At 55.3% G+C, this 26990-nt stretch overlaps 1 protein-coding gene across 3 annotated transcripts; it reads left to right on the top strand.

Moving 5' to 3' along the window:
• Positions 1–25301, top strand: SP7 (Sp7 transcription factor). 3 transcript variants are annotated; one of them, XM_021091715.1, is made up of 5 exons: positions 1–60; positions 893–1006; positions 13545–14737; positions 15173–15240; positions 20857–25301. In XM_021091715.1, the coding sequence occupies exons 4-5, from the start codon at positions 15220–15222 to the stop codon at positions 22132–22134; spliced, it is 1299 nt and encodes a 432-aa protein (XP_020947374.1). In that variant the 5' UTR covers positions 1–60; positions 893–1006; positions 13545–14737; positions 15173–15219; the 3' UTR covers positions 22135–25301. The 3 variants fall into 3 exon arrangements, with proteins under 3 accessions (XP_020947374.1, XP_020947371.1, XP_020947373.1); XM_021091712.1 differs by having other exon boundaries at positions 893–1060; XM_021091714.1 differs by lacking the exon at positions 1–60 and having other exon boundaries at positions 68–1060.

The raw sequence follows: 26990 nt of genomic DNA, 5'->3' as shown, positions 1-26990 counted from the left end.
CCACAAACTCATGGTTCATAGTTGGATTTTCTGCTGAGCCACGATGGGAACTCCTAGGCAGTAAGTTTTTATGTAATTTTTTTTTTCATCTTCTATGAGAGTTGTTTACCCCCATTTTTTAGACAAGGAAGTTGAGGCCTACAGAATTTGCACATATAGCAAGTGGCGGAGCTTGAATTCACACCTTAGTCTAACTTTCAAGACAGTGCATTTTACTACTCCAAACAGCCTCTATGTCATAAAAGCATGGCTGTTTACCAGGCTCTCTTCCACCAGATTGCACACTTCTTGTTAAATGCTATTTTGGACACTTCTGGCACATACCTGGCACAGTAGATGCTCAGGAAATGTCCGTGAAAGGCTGATAGGCAGGTGCGTGGGGCAGAAAATAGACCCTTGCTTGCTGAATTCCGGCCTGGCAGTCTGGATACTTTTGGAACTTTGACAAAGGTCTTGCCTTCTCTGAGTCAAGACTGGGGAAAGGTGCAGAATTAATACCATAACCCTCTGAGGCTTCTTCCCGCCCCAGCCCTTGCCTCAGCGCTGGCAGCTTTGCCATTGTTACCTTCAAAACGTGCCAACCCTCTGGCCCCAAGAACATGCTCTGGAGAGCAGGTTCATTGGCGCAGCGGTTGGGTAGCTCACTCCTGCCACCTGGTGGTACTTCGAAGCTTTGCTCCCTCTTCTTTCAGGGTCCCGGATCTAAGAAGGTGTTACCTGAAAAAGTCTAGAAGCTATTTGCACACTGCCCTTCCCTCCAAGAACTTTTCTCTGGAATCCCTTCCCATTTGCAGAACATACTGAGCTGAGCTGGATGGCGTTAAGACCTTTAAAGATTCTGAGCTCTGAGAAGATTGTGTGTACAAAAATATTTTCTTTTCTTTTTTTTAAGTCCCCCTGCTTTGCTTCCCTGTGTACTAAGCATCACTGGATATGGACACCACGGACCCGGCTTTGGAGAAGAGAAGCTTCCTAATTTAAGCCTATGGACCACTTGAGAGCAAAGGTTGTTGTGTTTTATAAACATTTGTCTTTCTGGGGACCCCACAGTGCCTGGGAGGTAAGAGGAGATAATCAATGTCCGTTTTTCGGTCTTTACCTGAAATGTAACCCTGGCTGGCCTGTTGTTAGGACCCTTGGAGACCACCTCTGCTTTATCACCACCTTGCAGGGGTGCCTAATGCCTATCTGCCTATCTCTCGCTCTCTTTTTTTTTTTTTTTTTTTTTGTCTTTTTGTCTTTTTGCCATTGTTTGGGCCGCTCCCGCGGCATATGGAGGTTCCCAGGTTAGGGGTCTAATCAGAGCTGTAGCCACCAGCCTACGCCACAGCCACAGCAACGCCAGATCTGAGCCGCATCTGCGACCTATACCACAGCTCACAGCAACGCCGGATTCTTTTAACCCACTGAGCAAGGCCAGGGATCGAACCCACAACCTCATGGTTCCTAGTCAGATTCGTTAACCTCTAAGCCATGATGGGAACTCCTCTGCCTATCTCTTTGCATCTTTAGTTTTCCTCTTTGCAAGTCTGAACCCTCTCCCCCTGCCCTCCCCCGCTCCAAGAAACCTGATTTTCTTTCCAAGAAAGGATCTCACAACCCTAGAACTTTAGAGATAAAAGCAGCCAAAATACTAAGAATCTCTACCATTTGTTGAATCCCATTTTTTTTTTAAGTGGCCTTTATTAAGGATAGCCATTTTAGGGGTTCCCTCAAGGCTCAGTGAGTTAAGGATCTGGTGTTGTCACTGCTGCAGCTCAGGTTGCTGCTGTGACATGGGTTTGATCCCCAGCCCTGGAACTTCTGATTGATGCAGCCAAAAATGAAGAATAGGCGTTTTTGGAGTTCCCAGCATGGCGCAGGGGGAACAAATCTGATTAGGAACTATGAGGTTGTAGGTTCAAACCCTGGCCTTGATCAGTGGGTTAAGGATCCAGTGTTGCTGTGAGCTGTGGTGTGGCTCCCAGACGCAGCTCAGATCCGGTGTTGCTGTGGCTCCAATTAGACCCCTAGCCTGGGAACCTCCATATGCCACAGGTGTGGCTCTAAAAAGCAAAAAAAAAAAAAAAAAAAAAAAAAAAGAATAGGCACTTTCAATTTTGGCAATTATCTTCTTAGAATCTATTAAATTGAAGATGTGACTTTTCTTGTTTGGGGACATATTAATATGCTCTTTATTAATGACATCAATGATTAAAAACCTATTCCAGCATTGCTGAGATAAATTAGAAAGGAACCTTAGCACTCATCAAAGTCAGGGGTTCTCAATTAGATGTAGCCAGATTCGTTTCTTTTCAGATGAAGAAAAGGAGGCAGTGAGCCGGAAAGTGGGTGATCTATGCTTTCAAATATGGCCCCTCACTTTTTCATGTATCTTTTTCCCTTACCCAGATTGCTACGATCCTAAAAAAGCAAGCATTGAAGGTCCTATGTAGCATTTCTACAATATTTCAATCAAGGGACCACTCAATAAATCCTAGTGACTACTAAATTGACGAGTAGCTTTTATACCGGAGCTAGAGTGAGAAGTGGCAGGCTCAATAGGTGGCTGGAAGATGATAAGTATACTAGATAGAGGACTTCTAGACAGATGGAAGGTAAATCATTAAAAAGTGAAAAGGGAGTTCCCATCATGGCTCAGCAGAAACAAATCTAACTAGTATCCATGAGGATGTAAGTTCGATCCCTAACCTCACTCAGGAGTTAAGGATCAGGCGTTGCCGTGAGCTGTGGTGTAGTTTGCAGACACAGCTCAGATCTGGCATTGCTGTGGCTGTGGAAGCCCTAGTCTGGGAACTTCCATATGCCACAGGTGCGGCTATAAAAAAAAAAAAAAAAAAAAAAAAAGGAAAAAAAGATGAGGCTTGAGGCATCCCCCTCCTCTGTGAGCTTGAGATGTGAAAGAGGGTCTGCCTTTTAACTAGGCCACAGGACTGAGGAAAGGACACAGTGATTTTTGACCAGGCTGATTACTTTGTTTTTGGTTTGTTTGTTTGTTTTGTCTTTTTGAAGGTCATACCCTCGGCATATGGAGGTTCCCAAGCTAGGGATCTAATCGGAGCTCTAACTGCTGGCCTCCAGCACACCCACAGCAATGCCAGATCTGAGCCACATCTGTAACCTACATCACAGCTCTGGGCGATGCCGGATTCTTAACCCACTGAGCAAGGCCAGGGATCCAACCTGCAACCTCATGATTATTCCTAGTCGGATTCATTTCCGATGCGCCACGACGGGAATTCCTGATTAGCTTTGGTTCTTTTTTTTTTTTTTTTTTTTTTTTTGCTATTTCTTGGGCTGCTCCCTCGGCATATGGAGGTTCCCAGGCTAGGGGTTGAATCGAAGCTGCAGCCACCGGCCTACACCAGAGCCACAGCAGCACTGGATCCGAGCCGTGTCTGCAACCTACACCACAGCTCACGGCAATGCCAGGTCCTTAACCCACTGAGCAAGGGCAGGAACTGAACCCGCAACCTCATGGTTCCTAGTCAGATTTGTTAACCACTGAGCCACAACGGGAACTCCAGCTTTGTTTGGTTCTTCGTATGATTCCCTCATCCTTCCACCGTGACCTGGTATCTTAGATCTTCTGGAACTTTACAGCTTCAGATATCTCCTTTAAACCAGTGAGATATTCCAGAAAAGAGCAGACTGCATATCTCCTCCTCCTCAGCTTTTCCTTCCCCTTTTCTTTTTCTTTCTTTCTTTTTTTTTTTTTTTTTTTTGGCCACACCTGCCACATGCGGAAGTTCCCAGGTCAGGGATTGAACTGATGCCACAGCAGCGATCTGAGCCACCACAGTGACAACTTGGGATCCTTAACCTGCTGCACTACAAGAGAACTCCTATCCTCAGCGTTTCCAATACTCTGTCCCATGTTGTATCCATGCCCAAATCTGAACCTTCCCAGCAAAAGACACATAGGCAGGATATAAGAATTAAGCCCCAGAACTTCAAAGGCAGTGGGCAGAATAGGATTAGATTAAAGAGTGGGGAGTTCCCAGTGTGGCTCAGCAGAAATGAATCTGGCTAGCATCTGTGAGGATGCAGGTTCGATCCCTGGCTTTGCTCAGTGGGTTAAGGATCCGGCCTTGCTGTGAGCTGTGGTGTCGGTTGTAGACTCTGCTCAGATCCCAGCTTGCTATAGCTGCGGCCTAGGCTGGTGGCTACAGCTCTGATTCAACCTCTAGCCTGGGAACCTCCATATGCCGCAGGTGTGGCCCTAAAAAAAAAGAATTAAAAAAAAAAAAAAAGAGAGTAAAGAATGGGCTGAGCTGAATATAACAAAAAAAGAAACAGACTCACAGATATAGAGAACAATCTAGTGGTTACCGGGGGGAGAGAGGCACTATAGGGGTAGGAGATTAAGAGCTACAAACTATTATGTATAAAGATACAAAGATATATCTTTGTATATATCTTTGTATATAGGGAATATAGCCAATATTTTACAATGACTATAAATGGAATGTAACCTTTTGGTGAGTCACCAAACTGTTCACCTGAAACTTACATAATATTGGACATCAACTATACTTTCATAAGGACAAAAAAGGAGTTGAGCTAGGGGTACAATTCTCATGCTCTTCTTCTCCACCTGGCTGAGAGAAAAGGGATTGGGGGATCAGAGGTGGGGGGTGGAGGGTCACCAATGAGCCCCAGGTCCCCAGGCTCCTGTGGCGGCCAAAACTGGGTCCACTGGACACCCTATACTTCTTCTGTAGGAATTTGTAATTAACTAGAACATGCTCTGAGAGTAGCACTGAGGAGGAGAATTGCAGACCTCCTCTACCCCAGTCCCCAGAATCTTGGAGAGATGGATCAGGCCTGAGAACCAAGCAGAAATGGACTGGGGTGGTGGGTGCTGTCTGGCAAGGCACAGACAGCCCTAGATGGCTCAGGCTGTCACCTCACCCATTGTTAAGTAGGGCCTGCCCGCTGTCCTATCCCATCCCGTATTCTTGGATTCCTAATGTCTCATTATTGGCAGGGAAGGCCCAGGGCTCAGGGACACTTTCCAGGGGTAAGGGACAGGGTAGAGAAAGAGTGTGGTCATCCCTGTGTGTTGAATGTACTTACTTGACTTCTATGTATGTCTCCTTCTAAGACCTGGCCCCTGCTGCTGTCAGCGTCGTCACCATGAATGCCCATGGGTGTGCAATGGTGGCATGTGGTGCGTGCCTTTGTGTGTCAGGGTAGGGGCTCCCTGTGGTGTGCATGTGTGTTGGGAGGAGGTGATGGCGAGAGCCTGGCTCCCTCTCCTCCTCCCCCAACCCTGCTCCCATCTGGCCTTGATCAGCCGGTCCCTGGGGAGGGAGCCGCGGTTTCGGATACAGGAAAATGTTCCAGGAAGCGGCCACTGTGCTGGGCCCTGCTCAGGCTCCCCCAGCGGAAATTGTTTCAGGAGGGAGGAGGAGAGTGTTGAGATAGGATTAAGGGAGGAGGGGGTGGCTCTTGGCTCCCCTCTCTCCCGGATAAAGTAGGATACGTTGATGGGAAGCTCAGGTCAGCCAGGAACCTGGGGATGCTGCTACCTAACTCACCTAATGTAGGAAAACTGAGAGCCAGCGAAAGAGGATTCCCTTTCTTATCTGGTTCCTTTTCTAGTGACGTTTAAGAATTGGGATCTGGGTGGCCCCTGGGGGTCCTTTTTCTGGCTCTGCTGGCCGTGTACCCAGGCTGAGGACCAGGACACCTGGGTCTTGTCTGAAAGTGGTGTGACTTGATGGGGCTGGGGAGTGGGGGTGGGAGGGGGCATAGGATTCAGCCTCCTCTTCTCCCCACTGAGGGGGCTTTGAAGCTTGGATCCAGGACTGGGAGGGCTGCCTAATTGGGATAATGGAGGTTAATGGGGCGCCTGGAGGGGGTGGCCACGCTCCTAGATCAAAGAGGCCCGCTCTTCCCAACCACCACAGCTGGAGGGCACAGCTGGAGGGGGAGGGGCAGGGGCTTCGGGCCAGCCAGCAGGGGGTGCTCTGGCCCCTGAATGCCCGTCCTCTCGAATCTCTGACCCCTTCTTCGCTTGGAACTACTTTTACCTAGAGAGTGCTGGTGGGGAACGGGGGATAGCGGAATGGGGGGTATCCTGAGATTCAGACTCTTCTTTGTGTGGGTTGATGCCGAAGAGAAAGGGCACGAGAGGCGGGCAGCCTGGGCTCGACGGCATGTTAGCGCCTTTGGGACCTCGGGCACGGCAGGGTCCCGAGGAGAACGCCTGGGATCCAGGTCTCGGGATGGCCGGGGCTGGGGAGGCCGGACTCCAGTCCCAGGTTCAGGCGGTGGAGAAAGGCCTGGGCGGGGCAGCTGGGGGCGCTGGCTCGGGCGGAGGGGAAAGGGGCACACAGAGCTCCCCGCCGCCGCCTACTCCCCCCTCCCCCCGGTTGGCGCTCCCTCTCGGGCTCTAATCGGCGCGGCGGCCGCAGCGGGCAGAATCAGCGCCGCCAGTCTCCGGGACGCGACTCCCAGCAATTGTGGTCGGGACCGCAGATATGCAGCTGCCTCCTGCCCGGGCGCCCGGCCCGGCCGGCCCCGCCCCCCCGGCCGACCCCGCCCCTCCGCCTCCCGGCCGCGCGCGCGCGCGCGCGCGGGGACACTGAGGCACAGCCGGGAGGCGACGTCTCCTGCCGCCCTGAACCCAGACCTTTGTGCGAGAGCCGGCTGGGGACGCCCTTGGCGTCTCCCTGCAACTCCAGACCTCACGATCTGCTCGTCCTGGGCCACCTATCCCCGGAGTTGCGGGAGCTGGGACTGAGACCACCAGTCTTGCCTTAGCTTAACCGCTGGCCGGGCCTCAAACCTCCAGGCCAAGAAAGTCAAGCAGTGCTTGCTTTGAGATCCAGCGGGGAGCGTCCGACTGAGGGTGTGTGCGGAGGACATGGTAGTGGTGATGGCTGGGTCCCAAGAACCCTCGTTAACCTGGGCAGTGGAAAAAGGCAGGATGGAGAGGGGTGGCCCCTGCTGACTCTGAACCTACAAAGAATTCCTTCCTAGGAGAGGAGAGTGGAGGCGGGGGTGGGGTGGGGTAGGCAGAGTGTGTGTTTTGGGGTTCTCCTGGAAGGCTGGAGGCCAGGCCCTCGGATGCAGCAGGGCCCTTCACTCTGTTGACCAGTCCCAGGGGCTGGCTGTCAAGGGCCATTCTCAGGGAGTTCCCATTGTGGTACAGCGGAAACCAATACCGACTAGCATCCATGAGGATGCAGGTTCTATCCCTGGCCTCGCTCAGTTTAAGGATCCGTCCTTGCAGTGAACTGTGGTGTAGGTTACAGACTCAGCTTGGATCTGGTGTTGCTGTGGCTGTGGTGTAGGCCAGCAGCTGCAGCTCCGATTCAACTCCTAGCCTGGAAACCTCCATATGCCGAGGGTGCGGCCCTAAAAAGTGCGCGTGCGTGTGCGCATGAACACACACACACACACACACACACACACAAGGCCATTCTCAGAACTGAACAGATGCCTCTAACGTGTGTGTCCCTCTGCACGTGCAAACACCAACACACATATCAAGGGAAGTCATATTTGACTGCTCTGTCTGGCTCACTTCTCACAACCACTCAGTCGCCAAGTCCTCCCTATAGCACCTCCTAAACAGCACCTTTCCAGGGACTCTTCCTCCTCGCCTCTGCTGCTACAGGTCCCATCTTCTCACCTCTTGCCTGGACTGCTGCTGTAAACTGGTCTTGCCTCCAACAATACTAATAAGCACCATTTATGGAACAACTACCAAGTGCCAAACTCTGTGGTAAGAGTTCCACATGTATTATTCCTAATCCTTATAACAACCCTGGGAGGTTGCTGTATTATGTTTCCCCTTTCTAAAGAAGAAGCCTCCAAGGCATCAAAGGTTAAACAGCCTGCCCAACCTTACACCATAGTAAACAGCTGACTTGCCCAGAACTGCCTGGCTCTCACTCCCTATTCCATTCTCTTTTCTGCAGCCAGGGTCATCTTTCTAATATACAAATATTCACATTCGCTGCCCTGAGGGTCAGGTTCAGATGCCTTGCACAGCTGATCAGACCTTCTCCATCAGCCTCTCTGTGCTTTAGTCTCACTCAAATTTCAGCACCTCAGAATGTCAATATTCCCTCAGACCTCTGGGCCTTTCCATACACTCTCCCCCTGCCTACAACACTCTTCTTCTCTTCCCCTGGCAGACTCTTAATTATCCTTCCATTTCTTTACCTAGTCATCCCTTCTTCCAGGAAGCCTTCCTTGATTCCCCCAGCACTGGCTTAGAATCACTTTTCTGTTATTGTTGTTGTTGGTCTTTTCTAGGGCTTCACGGGCGGCATATGGAGGTTCCCAGGCTAGGGGTCGAATCAGAGCTGTAGCCGCTGGCCTGTACCACAGCCACAGCAACATGGGATCGGAGCCACATCTGCGACCTACATCACAGCTCACAGCAACGCAGATCCTTAACCCACTGAGCAAGGTCAGGGATTGAACCTGCAACCTTATGGTTCCTAGTGGGATTCATTTCCGCTGCACCATGACGGGAACTCCCACTTTTTTTTTCTTTTTATGGCCACACCTGTGGCATATGAACGTCCAGTGGGAATTGCAGCTGCCAGCCTACACCACAGCCACAGTAACACGAGATCTGAGCTACATATGCAATCTACACTGCAGCTCGTGGCAACACCAGATCCTTAACCCACGGAGTGAGGCCAGGGATCGAACCCACATCCTCACAGAGACTAGTCAGATTCTTAACAACTGAGCCACAATGGGAACTCCTACATTCACTTTTTTTTTTATCTCCAGTATTTACTCTCTTAAGATACTTCGTGCTCTTTGTGCTGGTTACTGGGTCTGTCTTGTTCACGGTTGTATGCCCGAGCCTAGCCCTGTGTGTGTGGCACAAAGTAGGTGTTTGCTGAGCATTTGTTGAATGAAAGAATGTGCCTCTGGTTCCGTCTGCAGCTTAAAAAAAGCTGTGCTCCCAAGAAGAATCTAAGCAGGTCAGGGGGCGTGGGGTGGAGTATGTCTAAGATTTTGAAGGACCATTGCCTTTGGCTGTTCAGCCCCATTCATTGCTAAGGACAGAAAATGTGAGAGGACCCTATCACCCAAGTTCTCTTTGTTTAAAGAGTAGTATATTTCATGTATCAGATTCCAGGGTATCATTCTTACAAAGAGGCACTTGCTGGAGCTGGCCAAGATGACCAGGGTTTTAATGCCATGCCGACCCTTTTGAGACACTCACCCAGCGCAGGCTCCTCTGTTCCCGGATCAGGCCTCCTGGTCTTTCCTTTCCCTCCATTTTCCTCCTTGTCCCCTGCCATCCTGGCTCCTTCCTCTGCCTCCCAGAGCTCTTCTCCTTCTGATTCTGATCTGCCTCCCCTGGAACTGCTATATTATTTCAGGGCTCAAATGTCAACTAAGGAGACTGAGGCTCAGGGCAGAGGGGTGCCAGGGCCAGCACCACGAGTGGAGTCCTGCCTTGTAGCCCTGGCACTGGGGGGTGGGGTAGGGGGTGACCCAGCGGAGAGGGAGGGAGCCAAGCTATGCACAGACGTGTAAATGTGCACGTGTGGATGTTGCAGCGGGGACCTCCTTTTTCTTTCTTTCTTTCTTTCTTTTTTTTTTTTTTTTTTTTGCTTTTTAGGGCTGCACCCAAGGCGTATGTGGAGGTTCCCAAGCCAAGGGGTCCAATCGAGCTATAGCTGCTGGCCTACGCCACAGGCGCAGCAACATCAGATCCGAGCCACATCTGTGACCTACACCACAGCTCATGGCAACGCCTGATCCTTAACCCACTGAGCAAGGCCAGGGATCAAACCCACAACCTCACGGTTCCTAGTTGGATTCGTTTCCACTGCGCCCCAATGGGAACTCCGGGAGCTCCTTTTTCAAGCCATCCTAGGCAGAGGTTGCTGGCCCCCTAAAAGCTTCTCTTCTTTCCCGTGTCCTCAGTTTTGCCTCCCAGAATGGGACTCTCTTCCCTAGGCTCCCTGAGCCTCGGCTCAAAATGTCAAGGCACTGGGCCGGGACATCCCAAGGTCATGAGCGGATCTTCCCTCCACCCAAGGAGCCAGTTTCCCTCTTTGCCAGCCCGGTGGCTTTTGGAGGACCCTCCCAGATGAGCAGCTGTCCCTCGAGGTCTCTCCTCTGTGTCCCCCCATCTCAGTTCCCTCTGATGTCTCTCCCTTTGTCTTTCCGTTTCCCTGTCTCGGGGTGCCTTCTTCGTTCCTGTCCCCTCTGTGTTCTCTGTCACTCGTGTCTCCACTGGAGACAAGGGTTGGGCCTGGGTGCCTGGAGGGGTAGTGTGGCCAGAGCAGGGGCCCGGGACATGAGCGCAACTTTCCAAGCTCCTCTTCCAGGCCCCTGTGGTTGGGGAGCTCCACAGAGGGAGAGATGAGTCAGCAGGGCCGCAGCGCAGGGGGGGTCTGGGTGGGGGTGGGGATGCCGGGGTTCCCCAGGGCCGGGGAGTTTGCTGGGGCCATCTGGGTCTCTGAACCCAGGGTGAATATGGGGAGGAAAGATCAGCGAGTCCCCTAAAGGTGCCCTGTAGGTTCCTACACCAGTAGGAATTTCAGGTAGCGCTTTGTAGGACTGGCAGCGCCCTCCACAGCACCCCTATGTCCAGATTCTTTAGGAGGAAGGGTCCCTAAATCCTCTCTGGGAAACCTCAGGGATTCCTGGAGCTGTAACCTTGTCATGATTGACCTGTGTGTATGTGTGTGACATTTGCCATATATGTAAATGTGTGTGATGATGTGGGGCTCTTTGAGTCCCTGCAGGGGGCATTGTAGGTGACCGTGGGTCTATCCGCATGCATGTCTGCTGGTGTGGTCCTTTGGGCGATGGGAGGTTAGGGTGGGCGTCTTGGTATGAGCGTCCTCTGTATAATATCAGTATCTCTACCAGTGTGTGTCCGTGCGTTCATAATTCAGCACGTGTACGAGGGTGCCTCTGAAAGTGTGTCACTCACGAGGTGCGTATTAGGGACGTGTTGATCTGGATCTCAGGGGCTCTGCTGGCTATTCACTCGTGTCTCTCTCTAGGGTAGCCAAACCCATAACAACAACAAAGGAAGGGTTAGCAGTCCCTTTGGAGCGAGGCTCTCAGAGGAAGCCCAGCCTAGGAGGGTGGGCGGAGGGCAGTGGGGTGGAAGGAGGCGGCTTCCCCGAGGAGAAGGGAGGTAGAAGTCACTTTCCCCAGGGTTCACTCTCTCCGCCCCCACTGACCTGTCCAAAAAGAGCTAAAGAGGACTGAGGCAGGGTCCAGATTCAACCCCCTCTAACCTAGAAATCCCACCCTGATTCTCCTAGGGGAGGGAGGAGGGAGGGAAGGGAGCGGTCCCTGTGGTTCAGCCCCGTCCTGGGGTTGAAAGATCAGAATGGCACCATCCCACCTCTTCCTTCAGGGGCGTCCATCTCTGGAGCTCAGCATCTGGGTGGCCATGGGCGGAGGCTGAGGGGCCCCCAGGGTGGTGGGGGGTGGTGGATAGAAACCAGATGCCTAGGGGGTTTATACTGGAAGGACCAGAGCCGCAGCCTCTACCCGCCCTGCCACATGGCGCCTCTGCCTGCACTGCCCCACCCCCTGGGAGGCTGGGCTGAGGGAGGCCTGTGAGGGTGGAGGCAGGTCCTTGGTCAGGGCTCCCAGTTGCTGACCCCAGGCCCTCCCCCCCGGGGGGGGTGCTGGGAAAGGGTGGGGGAACAGTGGGGCTTCAGCTGGGCTGCAGGACGATCTTAAAAAAGGGTGTGGAAGAAGTCGGAACCCAGGGTCTTGCAGGAGGTCTGGGGGCTGCAGACAGCCCGTCTGCCCTTGGTGGGGGGGGCTCTGTGTCCAGGACTGTTGTCCCTGGGTTGACACATCAGGGGCCCTGGCTCCCATCTTCCTGGGGACTCTGCCCCTTCCTTGTCTTTCCCTGACACCGCACCCCTTCCCAGGTAGGATGAGGGGTCCAGGTCCCCAGAGGAAGTGAGCAAGGCTGACCTTTCCTACCCCGTCTCCTCTCTCAGCCCCGCATCTCCTTTCATGCTGCCTCCTTTCCTTTCAGCTTCTTCCTTTGCTGCCCCATCTCGTTGGAGCCCCAGCCCCTCTCGCACCCGCCCTCTCTTCTCTTTTCTCCTCTGCCTCAGTGGTCCACCTGATCTAAAAGCAGTTGGCTTTTCTGCTGGCCGCGCCATCCTTTCTCCACAGCTTCCCCTTTTTCTTCCCAAACTCTGACTGCGGAGGGGGGAGGCGGGGCAGAAATCCATCTGGCAGCTCAGGCTCAGAAGCACCCCCCCACCTGGGGGAGACTTCGAGGTCATGGGACACCCCACCATGGGCACTTCCTCTTGGGCAGACGGGCGGGGTGGCCCTTGTAATCATCGGACACAATTACGCACTATTTATACTCCATCCCCGCCCCCCACCTGCCTGGCCGCTCACCCTCTGCCACTGCTGGACCTGGCCAGGCCTCCGGCTAGTCTCCCTGTCCTGTCCTTCAGAAGCCATTGTCGCCTCATCTTTGTTCCTCTGGGCCAGTTTCTTTTCCTTTTTCATTTTTTCTGCTCTGTTTTCTTTTTTTTTCAAAGCCACATACTAGTCTTCTGTTTTCCTCTCTTCTCTCCCTGTATATCCCATAGCTTCTCTTCTGATTCTCTTAGATTATTTCATTGTTTCTTTGGCTGTGGAGGCCTCTCAATCTTTCTGGGTTTCCTCTTCTTCTTCTTCTTTTTTTTTTTTTTTTTTTTCGCTTTTTAGGGGCACACCCGCGGCATATGGAGGTTCCCAGGCTAGGGGTCGATTTGGAGCTGCAGCTGCCGGACTATGCCACACAGCCACAGCAACACAGGATCCAAGCCACGTCTGCAACCTACACCACAGCTCATGCAATGATGGATCCTTCACCCACTGAGTGAGGCTGGGGATTGAACCTGCGCCCTCATGGATGCCAGTCAGATTCGTGAACCGCTGAGCCATGATGGGAACTCCTCTGCGTTTCTTCTTTTGCTGCTTTGCCTTTGACGGCCAGCCACCTTGGCTCCCTAACCCGCTCCTCAAAAACTGGGCCTAAAGGGTTCCTTGAGAGAAGTCAAATCGTGGGGCTGGAATCCCAATACCCCCACCCCATCCTCCCATGAACTTTGATTCTGCCTGCCGGTTAAATGGAAGTTAACTCTCCCTGGACTTCCAGCATCTCCTGCTCCCTCTCTATCTTTTCCTTGGAGAGGTGGGAGAGCAAAAGGAGCCAGAAGTGGGCACCCAGGAAGAGAAAGTGAGGGGACTGGCTGGGGAGTGAGGGAGTGGGGACGGACCAGGCTCCATTCCTCTGACGGGCAGGGCTGGGAGCGGGGAGAGGGGTGTGTTGGGGAATAACTTGCAAAACAACCCCAGCTAGCTGGGCCCCTCACATGCTGGTTCTACCACTCAGCTGCCCTGTACTCTCTTTCCCATAAACTCACCTCAGGGCCCAGGTTTCAGTTAATAGACTTTTTGGATCTCCCTCTTCCAATTGGTTGGCTTTCTTTATCTTCGTCTTCGTTTTGATGAGAAGTCAAAGTTGGGAAGTCCTGCCTAAGCTCTAACTTCAGTTCTCCTTGCTGCAGAGGGAATTAATGCATGGCAAATGAGAAAGGGAAACAGGCCCTCCCTCCCGGGAAAGCAGACCACTCATGAGAAGAACTATCCGTCAAAGGACAGAGATTTGCTATGTGGCCGAGAAGGGCTGAGGAAAGGTAACCAGCAAGGAGTGATGGAGGCTGGGGCCTATCTTTTGGGAAGACGTAATTCAGAGAGGCTAGGATCAGGATCAGAGAGACGTAATTCAGAGAGGCTAGGATCAGAGGCTGGAGCAGTTGACCCAATGTTCTTCTACCCCCACCCTCATTCCTGCCTGCCTTAGATGTTCTCAGAGCCAGAAGATCTAGTTTCTGCCCCACAAAGTGAGGTCGGCCCAGGTGTCACTTCCCAAGAATGAAACTGAGGCATTGGAAGAAAGACTGGGGAGCCCCAAGCCTGTGCCAAACCCTCCCCTGCTTCTCTGGCCCTGCCTCAGGGCCTTGCTCTGGAACCTACCTCGGTGACCCTAAAAGCTTGGGCAGCAGAAGCCTCCCCTCCCCGCCCCCCCACCCCTGCCCAGAGCACACCCCCCTCCTGGCTTTCACAACACACGTACACACTGTGCTCCTGATCTAGGGGCGGATGACTGGGGAAGCAAGCATCTCTGTGGTCAGCTCGGGTGTGTGTGTGTGGTGTGTGTGCCTCCAGCCATGTCACTGTGATCATCTGTGTGCGAGTTTGTCTCTGTTCATTCATGACAGCGGCTGTGCCCGTGTGGGTAGCACTGTGTGTGTGGACGTGTGCCTGTATCCTCCTGTGTCTGTCCATGAGTGTGTATGTCATGTCAGTGTGTTCCAGTCTCTCTGTGTGAGTGTCGTCCCCAATCCCCCATCCCCCCCCCCGGATCTCTAATTAGTGGTTTGGGGTTTGTTCCTTTTCCCTCCTGTTCCTTCCCTCAGCAGCAGCGGCGGCGGCAGCAGGAGCAGCAGGAGCAGCAGGAGCAGCAGCAGCAGCCGCCGCCGCCACCGCTGCCGCCGCCGCCGCCGGCCGCCGACCCAGCAGCCAGGACTCTGGAGTCAGAGTAGGATTGGAGGATCAGAGCCTGAGAGGCAGCAGGAGTGGAGCTGGCCTAGGAGAGGAGCGGAGCCCTCCCAGGACCCTCGGGCGACCCCTGGCCAGCACTCCCAGGGCCAGACCTCCAGAGAGGCGAGACCCAGGACACCCAGCCCCAGGCCCCCAGGTACAGGACACAGGAGGGGCTCCCTCAGATGCTAAAGGATGGCCGGGGGCAGGGTGTGGGACACCTGGGCCCACTGTCCCTTCGGCCCTTGGCCTCAGCGGCCCCCAGCGTGCCCTGACAACTTGCCCTGTCCCCACCCCCTCTTGCTTCCACCCCTTCCCTGGGAGCCCCGTTTCTCCTCTCCCGCCCAGAACCCTTCTTTGGGGAGCTCAGCAAATGGAGCAGGAAATTTGGACCCTCTGCCTCCCTCTCTCGCCCTGCTCATTGGATCCGGAGCCTTCTCCGCTGGGAAAGCTGTAATTAGAGGGTGGATCCCTACAGACAGAGAGCAGCCCCCCCACCCCCCACCCCCCAGTCCCTTCTAACTTTAGATCTCTTCTCTCCCATTCTCCCATTCTCCCTCCCTCTCCCTCTCCCTCTCTCTCTCCGGCTCAGCTCTCTCCATCTGCCAGGCTCCTTGGGACCCGTTCCCCAGCCTCAGGATGGCGTCCTCCCTGCTTGAGGTAACTGCCCCTCCTCCCCCCAGGACACCAGCCACGATCTTAACAGTCCCAATCCCTGTCCACCTCCCACCTCCCAACTCAGGCAGACAGTTGCTGCTGTGCTGCTTGTCACTTCCAGGGGGCAGAGGAAGGGGGGGCAGGGGGCAGGGGAGGAGAGAGCAGGGCCAGGGGTCAGAGAGCAGTCAAAGGAGGACAAGAGAGGGGATTAGGATAGAAGGCAGGGACCCCTAAGGTCAGCCAAGCCCGGCAACTCTGAGGAGTGGAAAAGGGATGGAGAGAGGAGGGAGGGGAGGGGGGCGTGAGGACGGAGGAGTGGGGGACAGATAAGCTGGTGGCAGACAGGGGGAGAGAAAGAAGGCTGGGGACTGGCTGAGCGGCATGGAGTAGCCATGAGTACATGGCTCCCTGGGGGTCCTGGCTCTCGGGGCTCTGAGCCTGAGCAGTATCTTGCCTGGTTTGTAGGTGGGGAGGGGGCTGGGCCTCCAGGCTGGGGCTGGCATGTGCTGGAGAGGAGGTGGGCACTGAGGGAAGGGAGGGGGCTGTCTGTGCGTGGAGGGGGGGGGCTGACCAGAGGAACTGGGCTCAGGCCTGAGAGGCAACCAAGGAGGAGGGCCAGGGTCTGAGGCCGCCTGCCCGGCTCACAAATATTTAGCTTTCAGCCAAAGACAAACTCAGCTCTATTTTGGGAGTGGGAGGCTCCAGGGCGGACTGGGCCACTTCCCCTCCAGGCTGGGACCCCGGCATCCCTTGCCTCTGGCACTGGGGATGGAATGAACTAGGGTACCATGGGGGTCAGGGGTGGGGACTTGGGGGATTCATGGCACGTAGCTGGAAAGGGGGGCTCGGCCACTCAGAGCCTGTTTGAATGTCCTGGGTTCTCCTTGCTTCTGGGTTTCTGACTCTGTCTCTGTCACCACTTTCTGTTCTCTGGGTCCCTCAGCAAGAATTTGGGACCCGAGAGCCCTCCCTTAAGCTCCACTCCCATCAGTAGCCTTGACCGTCTGTGTTTTGGGGCCTCTCCGAAGGCCCCATCTCTGCTCCCAGGGCACTAGCTCAGGTCCAAGAGGTGACAGACCAAACAGGAAGCCGACTCAGCCTGCAGCAAAGGTGTGTGTGAGATGGAGCGGGAGTTTTTTAACACCTGTGTTCATTGGCCTGCGTGTGTCAGAATGAAAGCAGCACACCTGCACGCGTGGCTGGCTTTGGGGGAGCACAGGTGTGTGTGCGTGTGTAAGCTGAGTCACCTGAGTATCTGTTAGTCTAAGTGGGGGATGGCATGTGTAAGGACAGCAAGTTTGCGGTGGAGTTTGAGGGAATGGCATGCCAGCTGAGGTGGATACTGTGACCCAGAGGAAGTCCCCAGGTGCTATGCTCCTACCCCCTGCTGCAAGGAGGGCAGATCGTTCACCCCGCCATCTCCCCAGATTGAGCCATCATCGAAACACTGTGCTTGGTCTTGAGGAAGCTGGAGAACTAAGGTGCATCCTGGGTCCACCCCAGGGACGGGCAGTGTCAGTGGGCGTGGGCTTCATGCCAGAGTTGCCAGCGTGGCGCTGGTGCCTGTGGGAGCGGCTGGGCCAGAGGCCTGCTGGAATGACACGGGATCGGGGTAGCACTTGGCAAGAGGCGTGTGTCGTGGAAACCGGCCTTTCATGTCCCTTGCTTCCCATGAGCCAGAGATGCCCCCAACACCAAGGCTTCCAGGCTCTGTCTCTCTCACCTACTTTTGAGGGGACACCTGGGCCCTCAAGCTTCTTCCCCCACCCCCACCAGGAAGCCCTCCTTGGCAATGAGAAGAACTTGGGGGTTCAGAGAGGGAAGCTTGCTGGGAGGCTCTGCCTGGGCTGAGTTCGGTGCAGAGAAACAGGGGGGAGGGAGAAAGGGGAGTGGGGGCCCCATGGAGATGGAGGCTTGGAAGTTGGGAGAACTAAACTGAGAGCGGAGATCTGGAAAGTGGGGCCTTGGGAGCCTAGAGCCTATGGCAAGTCAGCCCTCCGCAGTGTCCAGCGAGCATTCCAGTGGGAGATCAGCAGAAAGAGGGGGCTCCCCTCCCTGTCTGGGCACAAGAGCTGGGACAGCTCCTTATCTGGTTCCTTCTCTAGAGATTCCCCCTTCGGTCCTTAGAGCCTGTTTTGTGGTGGTGGTGGTTGTTTTTAACGGATGGTGGGTGGAAGTAGGAGGAAAAACAGCTCAAAGGTGGGCTTCTGGGCCCCCGGAAATGTGATACATTTGCCCAGGTACGGGGGCGCGTATTTAGAGCCCTTCCGCAGGACCCCCCTCCCCCGTTCTCTGGAGACCCCAAGCAGCAAGAGAAGGAAACTGAGGCTGTGGCGAAACCTAGCCAGGTGGCCAGCTCTTGGCCTCCAGAACCATCTCAGTGGGTCTGGTGTCCTGTTCCCCCTGTCCCTGCCCTCGGGGGACCCTGGGGATCTCTGCTCCCCAGGGCTGGGGTCTTCTGTTGGCCTGGGGCTGCTTGCCTTCTTTCACCCCTCCTTCCCTCCCCACCGCTGGGTGGGGTCCCTGGGCTTGGCTGAGGCCCCTGTGGCCACAGTGTGAGGGCCGGGCGGGGGGACGGCGTCGGCGTTTTTAAAATAAACCGACCGCAGGGAAACCAACGGAGCCGGGCGGGCAGGCAGAGGGGGAGGGGTGGTCAGGGGGAGAGGGAGGGGGGAGTGGCCTGGTCTGGGGGTTTTCTGGGGCCCAACAGCATGGGGATTTTCTTGTAGGTAGGAATCTGCCTTCCTCCTCCCTCTCCCCCTTCTCTTTTTTCGCCCTTCTTTCTTTTCCTCTGTTTTCCTGTGTCTTCTTTGCCCGTCTCTTTCCATCCCCGCTTTCTTTGTTTATTCTACTTTCCTCTTTTCCTCCTTTTTGTCATCTTTCCCTCCCTTCTCTTTTGGGTCCCTGCCCACTTCTGCCCATTCAGGCCAGCTCCCTCTCTGGTCTCGCTTTCCCCCCGGGGGGCTTTTAGGTCAGGTCTTCCCGCTGTAGGGTCCTTTGCTCAGGAGTCTCCTTGGCACTCCAGGTTTCTGCCTCCTTTCTGCTAGGATTTGCCTCCTGCCCCATCAGCTTCCTTGCCTCACCCACCCCCCCTGCCTGGCTCCAGGGAAGGGTCCAGGGCTTTTACCATGGCCAGATTTGAGGAAACTTGCAGTGGCTCAAACTTGGGGGTATGTGGGGGTCAACAGGACCTCAGAGAGAGGTATCTGGGCAGGGGGAGCAGCAGATTTGCATCTGGAGAGCCATGCAAGACCGATCACTGCACATACTCCTCACTGCAACCCTTAGATCCCAGACCTACCTCTAGGATTCATGTCACAGGCACATACTACCCATACCGCATCGTAGGAGCTGGCAGGCAGGTCTGAGAACCCTGGATTCTTGGGTTCTTTTTCAGTTTTGCCCAGAAGTCACCAGGTGGATGGTTTTCTGAGGACCCCCAGTCAAGAAATTGTACATGCACGGTCGGTTTTTTTTTTTTTTTTTTGGTCTTTTTGCTATTTCCTGGGTTGCTCCCGTGGCATATGGAGGTTCCCAGGCTAGGGTCCAATCGGAGCCTACACCAGAGCCACAGCAACTCAGGATCCGAGCCTCGTCTGCAACCTACACCACAGCTCATGGCAACGCTGGATCCTTAACCCACTGAGCAAGGGCAGGGACCGAACCCACAACCTCATGGTTCCTAGTCGGATTCATTAACCACTGCTCCACGACGGGAACTCCTGCACGGTCAGCTTTTGAGGGCATCTTTTTTTTTTTTTTTTTTTTTTTAATTTATGGCCATACCCACAGCATATGGAAGTTCCTGGTCCAGGGACTGAATCCGAGCTGCAGCTGAGACCTGTGCCACAGCTGAGATCCTTAATGCACTGCGCCGAGCCAGGGATCGAACCTGTGCTTCCACAGCAACCCAAGCTGATGCATTTGGATTCTTAACCCATTGTGCCAGAGCGGCAACTCCTAGGGCATCTTTTTTCAGTGGGATTCTTAGCAATGGATGTTTGTCTATGCCACCCAGGGATCGAGGAGGGCATCTCCTTGTGGGATGTCCCAAGGCTGACTCAGGGAAGGGTACCATGAGCTCCTGAGGGATGATGATCTCAGGGTGGTTTGGCTTGGTAGCAGCAGCATGATGGGCATGAAGGGAATTTTGTGTTTCTAAAAGACCCCCATGCCCCGCATGTGGTCTCTACATGCTAGGGGATGCTGAGGCACAGAGGAGGGTGGCTGGGAGCCAGGATCTTAGCCACCCCAATTTCCTGCCCCAGAGAGGCACGAGGACCTCGGGCTCCCTGAGCCCTCCCAAAGGGGTCCCAGCTGGCTCCACAAAGCACGAGGTACCCAGTACCCGCTTGAAAGACATTCTTGCCTCAGCCACAGTCCTGGCTTGGCGGCAGCCCTGTTCCCTCTCAATGTCCCAGTGTCTCTGCTGTCGCTTCCTCTTGCTCCCCAGCCCCAGGGTCCCTGCCAAGAGAAAGAGTTTCCTTACCAGGGACATGAGGACGCGGCTTCTGGGAGACCAGGCCACTGCCTGAGTCAGGAGATGAAGCAGAGACAGGAAGTGAATAAGGGGTCAAGCTGGGGAAATCTGGAATGGGGGCAACTACGGTCCCCTAAGACTTGGCCTTCTCTGCCGCCTTCTTTTCGTGCTCTTTCAGCCTCATCTTTCCTCTCCCAGTCCCAGCCATGGCTTCTCCCCACCCACTTCCAGGGATCAGGAGCCCTAATTCTTACCACACCCAGATGCTGCTTCTATCTCTAGTTCTTCTCAAGGCTATTTAAGAAGCATCCCCAGAGTTGCCATTGTGGCTCAGCTGTAATGAATCTGACTAGTATCCATGAGGATGCAGGTTCAATCCCTGGCCTCACTCAGTGGGTTAAGGATCCAGCATTGCTGTGAGCTGTGGTGCAGGTCGCAGGCGTGGTTTGGATCTAGCATTGCTGTGGCTGTGGTGCAGGCTGGCAGCTGCAGCTCCAATTTGACCCCTAGCCTGGGAACATCCTTATGCCACATGTGTGGCCCTGAAAAGAAAGAAAAAAAAAAAAAAGCCAAAAAAGAAGAAGAAGCCTGTCTCATACCTCAGAGAACACCACAGGGAGCCCTGCTCTGCTTCCTGCCTCCTCGGTTGGGTATTAGGCTGCTGTCTTGGTCCTCTGCTCTCCCCCCCACCCCGCCCCATCTTTTTGCCTTTTCTAGGGCTGCTTCCCACAGCATATGGAGGTTCCCAGGCTAGGGGTCTAATCAGAGCTGTAGCCCGCCAGAGCCACAGCAACGCTGGATCTGAGCTGGGTCTGCGACCTACACCACAGCTCACGGCAACACCAGATCCTTAACCCACTGAGCAAGGCCAGGGATGGAACCCCGAAACCTCATGGTTCCTAGTCGGACTCCTTAACCACTGCGCCATGACGGGAACTCCTGGTCCTCTGCTCTTTTTCCAGACTCCTTCTGAGCGTTGTCCTGGGCGCCAGTCCTGCTCCTCCCCCCACCCCCTTCCCTCTGGTTCCCCATCCACTTCAACCTTTCCTTGACCCCTTTGCTCGGTTCTCCAGGTCTCTGGGTTCCGGTCCTGCGCGTTTCCTCCTCTGCTCCTAAGCAATGCTCCCCTCTCTCCACAGGAGGAAGCTCACTATGGCTCCAGTCCCCTGGCCATGCTGACGGCGGCGTGCAGCAAATTTGGTGGCTCCAGCCCTCTGCGGGACTCAACGACTCTGGGCAAAGCAGGCACAAAGAAGCCATACTCTGTGGGCAGTGACCTTTCGGCCCCCAAAACCATGGGGGATGCCTACCCAGCCCCCTTTTCAAGCACCAATGGGCTCCTGTCACCTGCAGGCAGTCCTCCAGCACCCACCTCGGGCTATGCCAATGACTACCCTCCCTTTTCCCACTCATTCCCTGGGCCCACGGGCAGCCAGGACCCTGGGCTACTAGTGCCCAAGGGGCACAGCTCTTCTGACTGCCTGCCCAGTGTCTACACCTCCCTGGACATGGCACACCCCTATGGCTCCTGGTACAAGGCAGGCATCCACGCAGGCATCTCACCAGGCCCAGGCAATGCACCCACGCCTTGGTGGGACATGCACCCTGGGGGCAACTGGCTAGGTGGAGGGCAAGGCCAGGGTGATGGGCTTCAAGGGACACTGCCCACAGGCCCTGCTCAGCCTCCACTGAATCCCCAGCTGCCCACCTACCCTTCCGACTTCGCCCCCCTCAATCCAGCCCCCTACCCAGCTCCCCACCTCCTGCAGCCGGGACCCCAGCATGTCTTGCCCCAAGATGTCTATAAACCCAAGGCGGTGGGCAACAGCGGGCAGCTGGAGGGTAGTGGTGGAGCCAAACCCCCTCGCGGTGCAGGCACAGGGGGCAGTGCTGGCTACGGCGGCAGTGGAGCCGGGCGCTCCTCCTGCGACTGCCCCAACTGCCAGGAGCTAGAGCGCCTGGGGGCGGCAGCGGCCGGGCTGCGGAAGAAGCCGATCCACAGCTGCCACATCCCCGGCTGCGGCAAGGTGTACGGCAAGGCCTCGCATCTGAAGGCCCACTTGCGCTGGCACACGGGCGAGAGGCCCTTCGTCTGCAACTGGCTCTTCTGCGGCAAAAGGTTCACGCGTTCGGACGAGCTGGAGCGCCACGTGCGCACTCATACCCGGGAGAAGAAGTTCACCTGCCTGCTCTGCTCCAAGCGCTTTACCCGAAGCGACCACCTGAGCAAACACCAACGCACCCACGGCGAGCCGGGCCCAGGCCCCCCTCCCAGCGGCCCCAAGGAGCTGGGCGAGGGCCGCAGCGCCGCCGGGGAAGAGGAGGCCAGCCAGACGCCCCGACCTGCGGCCTCGCCGGCACCCCCAGAGAAAGCCCCTGAAGGCAGCCCAGATCAGAGTAACCTGCTGGAGATCTGAGCCCGGTGGAGGTCTCCAGCCCCCCGGGCTGCCTTGCCAGCCCCTCCTGGCTCTGTGGACCACTGCTTGCCCCTCATCTCCTCTGCCCCACGCATGCTGCCCCTCAGGACTCTCTCTGCCTCTTCTCTGGCCCTTTTGGGCCTGGGGGTCTCCCTGTACGCTGCCCCAGCTCACTTCCTCCCCTTGCCCCGAGCCCATTCCGCAGTTCCGCAAACTGCTCTCAGGCCCTCACCTCGTGCCTTCCCAAGCTCTTTCCCCATCGCCACTCTTTCTCTCTCCTCTGCTCTGACCACACCAAGTCACCTTCCCTCCATTTGGGCTCCCAACGGTTTCTTTCTCCATCTCACGAACTCCTTAACCCGCATCCTTTCTGTTTCCCAGGCTTATTTACCACTATCCCTTAGCTTCCAGGCTCCACTCTTCCCAACTTCGAAGTCCACTGCCTTCCATGCTCCAGAGCGTTCTTCCTTTTTTCAAACACAATGATGATGATGATGATAATTTATTGCCCCCTGGTGGCCTCTTCATTAGGGACCAGAGTTGGGGGATTGGGGTAAGTGACCTGGCAGGGAGCAGGGTGCCAAGAGGGGGGCAGACCAGTGGGGATCTGATCCCAAAGATGGGGTGACCCCAGGGTCAGGGAGGCTGCCCCCAGGCCTGTATATTTAACCCCTATATTCCAAGAGAAATGAATAGTAATAATAATAATTCTATTTATCATAAGTTATGATGACAGGTCAGGTAGAGTGAGCTGGGGAGGGAAGGGGGTCCATTTCTGCTATGGAAATTTTAACCAAATGCATCTCTGTCTAGAAAAAGTGATAGTGGAGATCCTGTTAATAGCATTTCTATCTTCAGGGTCTCAGTTAATGGTGTTTCTCTTAATGGAATCTCTGCTAATAGGTTTGATTAGCTAGATCTCTGTTAAAGAGTTGATGGGGTATCTCCCACTTAAGGGATCCCTAAATATTTCTAGCCCCGCCCAGAAGCTGTGAAACCTCAAGTCCTATGGAGGGGAGGACTGGAATGTACCCCAGCTCCCTTGACCCCAGAGCAGGTTCTTCCACTGCCCCTCCCCTGACACCGTGACCCCATCAGGCTAATCCCTCGTTGCCATGGTAACGGAGAGCTTGCAGCTGCCATTTTAGAAATGCTCTTTGGGGAAGCCCACCTAACCGGAGGAGGACATTGGCTTGGAGGTGCCTCTCCTGAAGAATAGGTGGGGAAGGCTGTCTCTGGGATCAGGTCAAGTAAATCAAGTATTTATTGAGCGCCTACTCTGTGCAAGGCACTGTGTTAGGCTGGTGCCTAGAAGCCATGAGAAAGAAGAATTTAGTCAGCTAGAGGTCCCCAAGCTGACTTGGGGGTGCGTCCACAGGCCCCCAACCTGGGACTTCTGATGCTTCCAACTCCACCTCCAGTGACTTTTAAAGCCGCTTCGTGCCTTTGAATGCCTTTCCTGTGACTTTGGATCCTCCTTTTCTATCTCTTCCTCCCTCAAGGCCCCAAGTTAAAGGGTTAAAGCCGCTGGAGCTTGGGGAGAGGGTAAAGTGGTGGAAGGGAAGGGATCATGCCCTCATGGAGTCTTTTTTTGTTTTATTTAATAAATAAAAGTTCGATTTTAAATTTTAACCTGGTGAGAAAAGAGGAAGAGGAGGGGAGAAGGGTCAGCCACAGGATTTCTCCTTGGCAAACTGGGGAGTCCCCGCGGGCATTGCGTCGCGCCGGTTTGCATCTTATGCCGCGGGTAGAAAACTTGGGCAGCCCGGTCCCGCGGCGGAGTTCAGTATTTGACAGCCCAGAGCTCTCTGCGAGGGTAGGGAGGTTTCTTCCCCGGCTCTTCCTCGGGCTCGGTACCTGCGGACCTGGCCGGGGCAGCGGAAGGGCCGACCGCGGACCCCGCTGTCGCCGTGCGGACCACCGCGCCGCCCGGGCCGGGCGAGGTGCGGCTCCCGCGGGCAGACCCTCCTGGCACGTAACCCGCCCCCGGCCCCGGGCCTGCAATCAGTCGTGCCCGCCACGGAGTTAGCAGAGGAACAAAAGCCACTCTGTGGCGGCCAGCCCCCAGCCACAATAGGGCTTTGTGCGGCCCCCGCCCCCTAGGGCTCCCCCGCCGGGCGGAGGGGCGCACGGGCTGCTCCCTTAGCCTGGGCCCGACTGCAGGCGGCGCCCGGGTCCGCCGGTGCCCCTCGCGGGCTCGGCGGAGGCGCTGGAGCGGGGGAGGGGTCAGTGGGTCCCTGGCGGCCCCCTCCCCCACCCGCCCCGCTCCAGGTGCGAAACCGCCTGCCCTCCCGCGGGGCGCGGGGCTTCAAAGGTGCTTTGAAGAAGGATCCGAGTTCCGAGGACTCTCAGGCTGGCCGGGGGCCGCGGCGGAAGAGGGACTGGGAGAGGGCGGGGGACGCCGGGGAGCTGGGCTTCGAGTGGGGGCGGCCCGAAGTGGACCCCCGGGCTCGGCCGCCGTCCCGCGGGGCCGGCTCCCCGGGACCCCCCAGGGCCTAGCCCTCTCGCCTCCCGGGTCTCCGCCTGTCCGGTGCCAGTTCCCGCCCGCCGCAGCCTCGCAGTCCCCCCCTCCCCCGCCCCTCGGTCCCTTTCATCTTCTCTAGACTCCGCTTGGGGTTTTGCTGGTTTCTGGGAGATAAAAACCGCCTCAAATAGCGGCGGCGCGCTGCCAGGACAAACAGGGCCGGGCGGGCCATGTGCGCCTGGTTACGGGCCCCGGGCTGGGGCGCCGGGCTTCGGCGCGCCCGGGAAGGGGCGGCGGGCCAAGGTCCAGGCACCCAGGCTCCCGCGATCCTCCCGCCTTCCAAAGTGGGGCATCCACTGGAAAGTTTCAGAGAGCGTCCTGAGCACTGCCTCGGTTTCCTGCCCAGGTCGTAGGGAGGGGCCCCAGTGGAGACCGCCCGCTAAGAGCTCTGCGCCCCCGGGGCGTTGGGTCACAGTCACTGTGTCGCTGGGGCCGCCGCGCCCCCTGGTGAAGTTAGTGGAGAGTGCGCTAGGCCCGGACTTAAGTCTCCCAAGAATCTGCCAATTGTGAAAAACCGTTCGGCAAATGTTAAATAAGCTGTACGGGGGAGGCGGAGTATGAATACACAGAGAACTGTTCCTTCTGTCCAGGTGACATTACAGGGTAAGAGGCAGACCCCTAACTGATAATTATAACACGATCTGATGATGAAAATCAGGCTTTTTTTTTTAAATCTCCCCTGGGGCCACACGAGATTCCCAGGCTAGGGGTCTAATCGGAGCTGTAGCTGCCAGCCTACGCCAGAGCCACAGCAACGCGGGATCTGAGCCGTGTCTGCAACCTACACCACAGCTCAGGGCAACGCTGGATCCTTAACCCACTGAGGGAGGCCAGGGATCAAACCCTCAGCCTCATGGTTCCTAGTCGTTTTCCTTAACCACTGAGCCATGACGGGAACTCCCTGAAAATCAGCCTTTATTGAAGGGAGGGAGGAAGCTGCAGGCCCAGGCTATAATGAGCTCTTGGGGTATCAGTTTGGATGGTTTCATGGCTAAGATACAAACAAAATGGAGTTCCCAGTATGGCTCAGTGGAAATGAATCTGACCAGTATCCATGAGAACAAAGGTTCATCCCTGGCCTCACTCAGTGGGTTAAGTATCCAGTGAGCTGGAGTTCCCATTGTGGCTGAGTGGTTAACAAATCCGACTAGGAACCATGAGGTTTCAGGGTTCAATCCCTGGCCTCGCTCAGTGGGTTAAGGATCCGGCGTTGCCCTGAGCTGTGGTGTAGGTCGCAGACTCGGCTCCGATCCCTCGTTGCTGTGGCTGTGGCCTAGGCCAGCGGCTGCAGCTCTGATTAAACTCCTAGCCTGGGAACTTCCATATGCAGCAGGTGCGATGCTAAAAAGACAAAATAAATTTTTTTAATAAATAAAAGAGAATTTCACGTTGTAGCACAGCAGATGTGAATTCGACTAGGAACCACAGGTTTGATTCCTGGCCAGTGGCAACAGCTCTGATTAGACCCGTAGCCTGGGAACCTCCATATGCTGTGGGTGCGGCCCTAAAAAGATAAAAATACAAAATAAATAAATAAATAAAAGATACAAACAAAGAATTTGTTAGTGGCTTTCACTGCACTCCATCAATCTGTCAGAGTTACGGACAACCACTTTTCCTTGAAACCTCTACTGCTTCTCCCTCTCAAGGAGAATTTTCCCAGCCAATTTCTCCAAACTACCCCCAGTTTTTACATTCTGCTTTCTTTTTCTCTTTCTCCCTTTTGTTTTTTTTACGGCCACAGGTGTGTCATATGGAAGTTCCCAGTCCAAGAGTCAAATGGGAGCTGTAGCTGCTGGCCAGATCCGAGCAGTGTCTGTGACCTTCAGGACAGCTCATGGCAGCGACGGATCCTTTAACCCAATGAGCAAGGCCGGGGATCAAACCAGCATTCTCATGGATCCTAGTCAGGTTTGTGACCACTGAACCACGACGGGAACTCCCTCCCTCTCTTTCTTGCTGTGCCCATGGCATGAGGAAACTCCCAGGCCAAGGATCAAACCTGCCCCACAGCAGTGACCAGAGCCACAGCAGTGACGAGGCCAGATCCATAGCTCGATGAGCCACACAGGAATTCCACTGCTTTTTAAGTTTTCTGTGAATTCCCAAGTGACAGTAAGCTATTTAAGCGGGGGAGATACTCAGTGTTGTCTGTGCAGTATCACCTGGGTCTTTTTGGAACCACAGCCTCAGAGCTCTGCCCCCAAATTTGCATTTTAACAAGTTTCTCAGGTGAATCTTCTGTCCATTAACATTCTGGAGCCCCTTGTTTTCTGACCCAGGAATAACTCTCTTGGAGGGAACGTTTCAGGTAGAAAGGTGGAGCAGTCAC

The sequence above is a fragment of the Sus scrofa genome, chromosome 5 (genome assembly GCF_000003025.6).
Source record: "Sus scrofa isolate TJ Tabasco breed Duroc chromosome 5, Sscrofa11.1, whole genome shotgun sequence".
Lineage (NCBI taxonomy): Eukaryota > Metazoa > Chordata > Mammalia > Artiodactyla > Suidae > Sus > Sus scrofa.
This window is presented reverse-complemented; position numbering and strand designations above follow the sequence as displayed.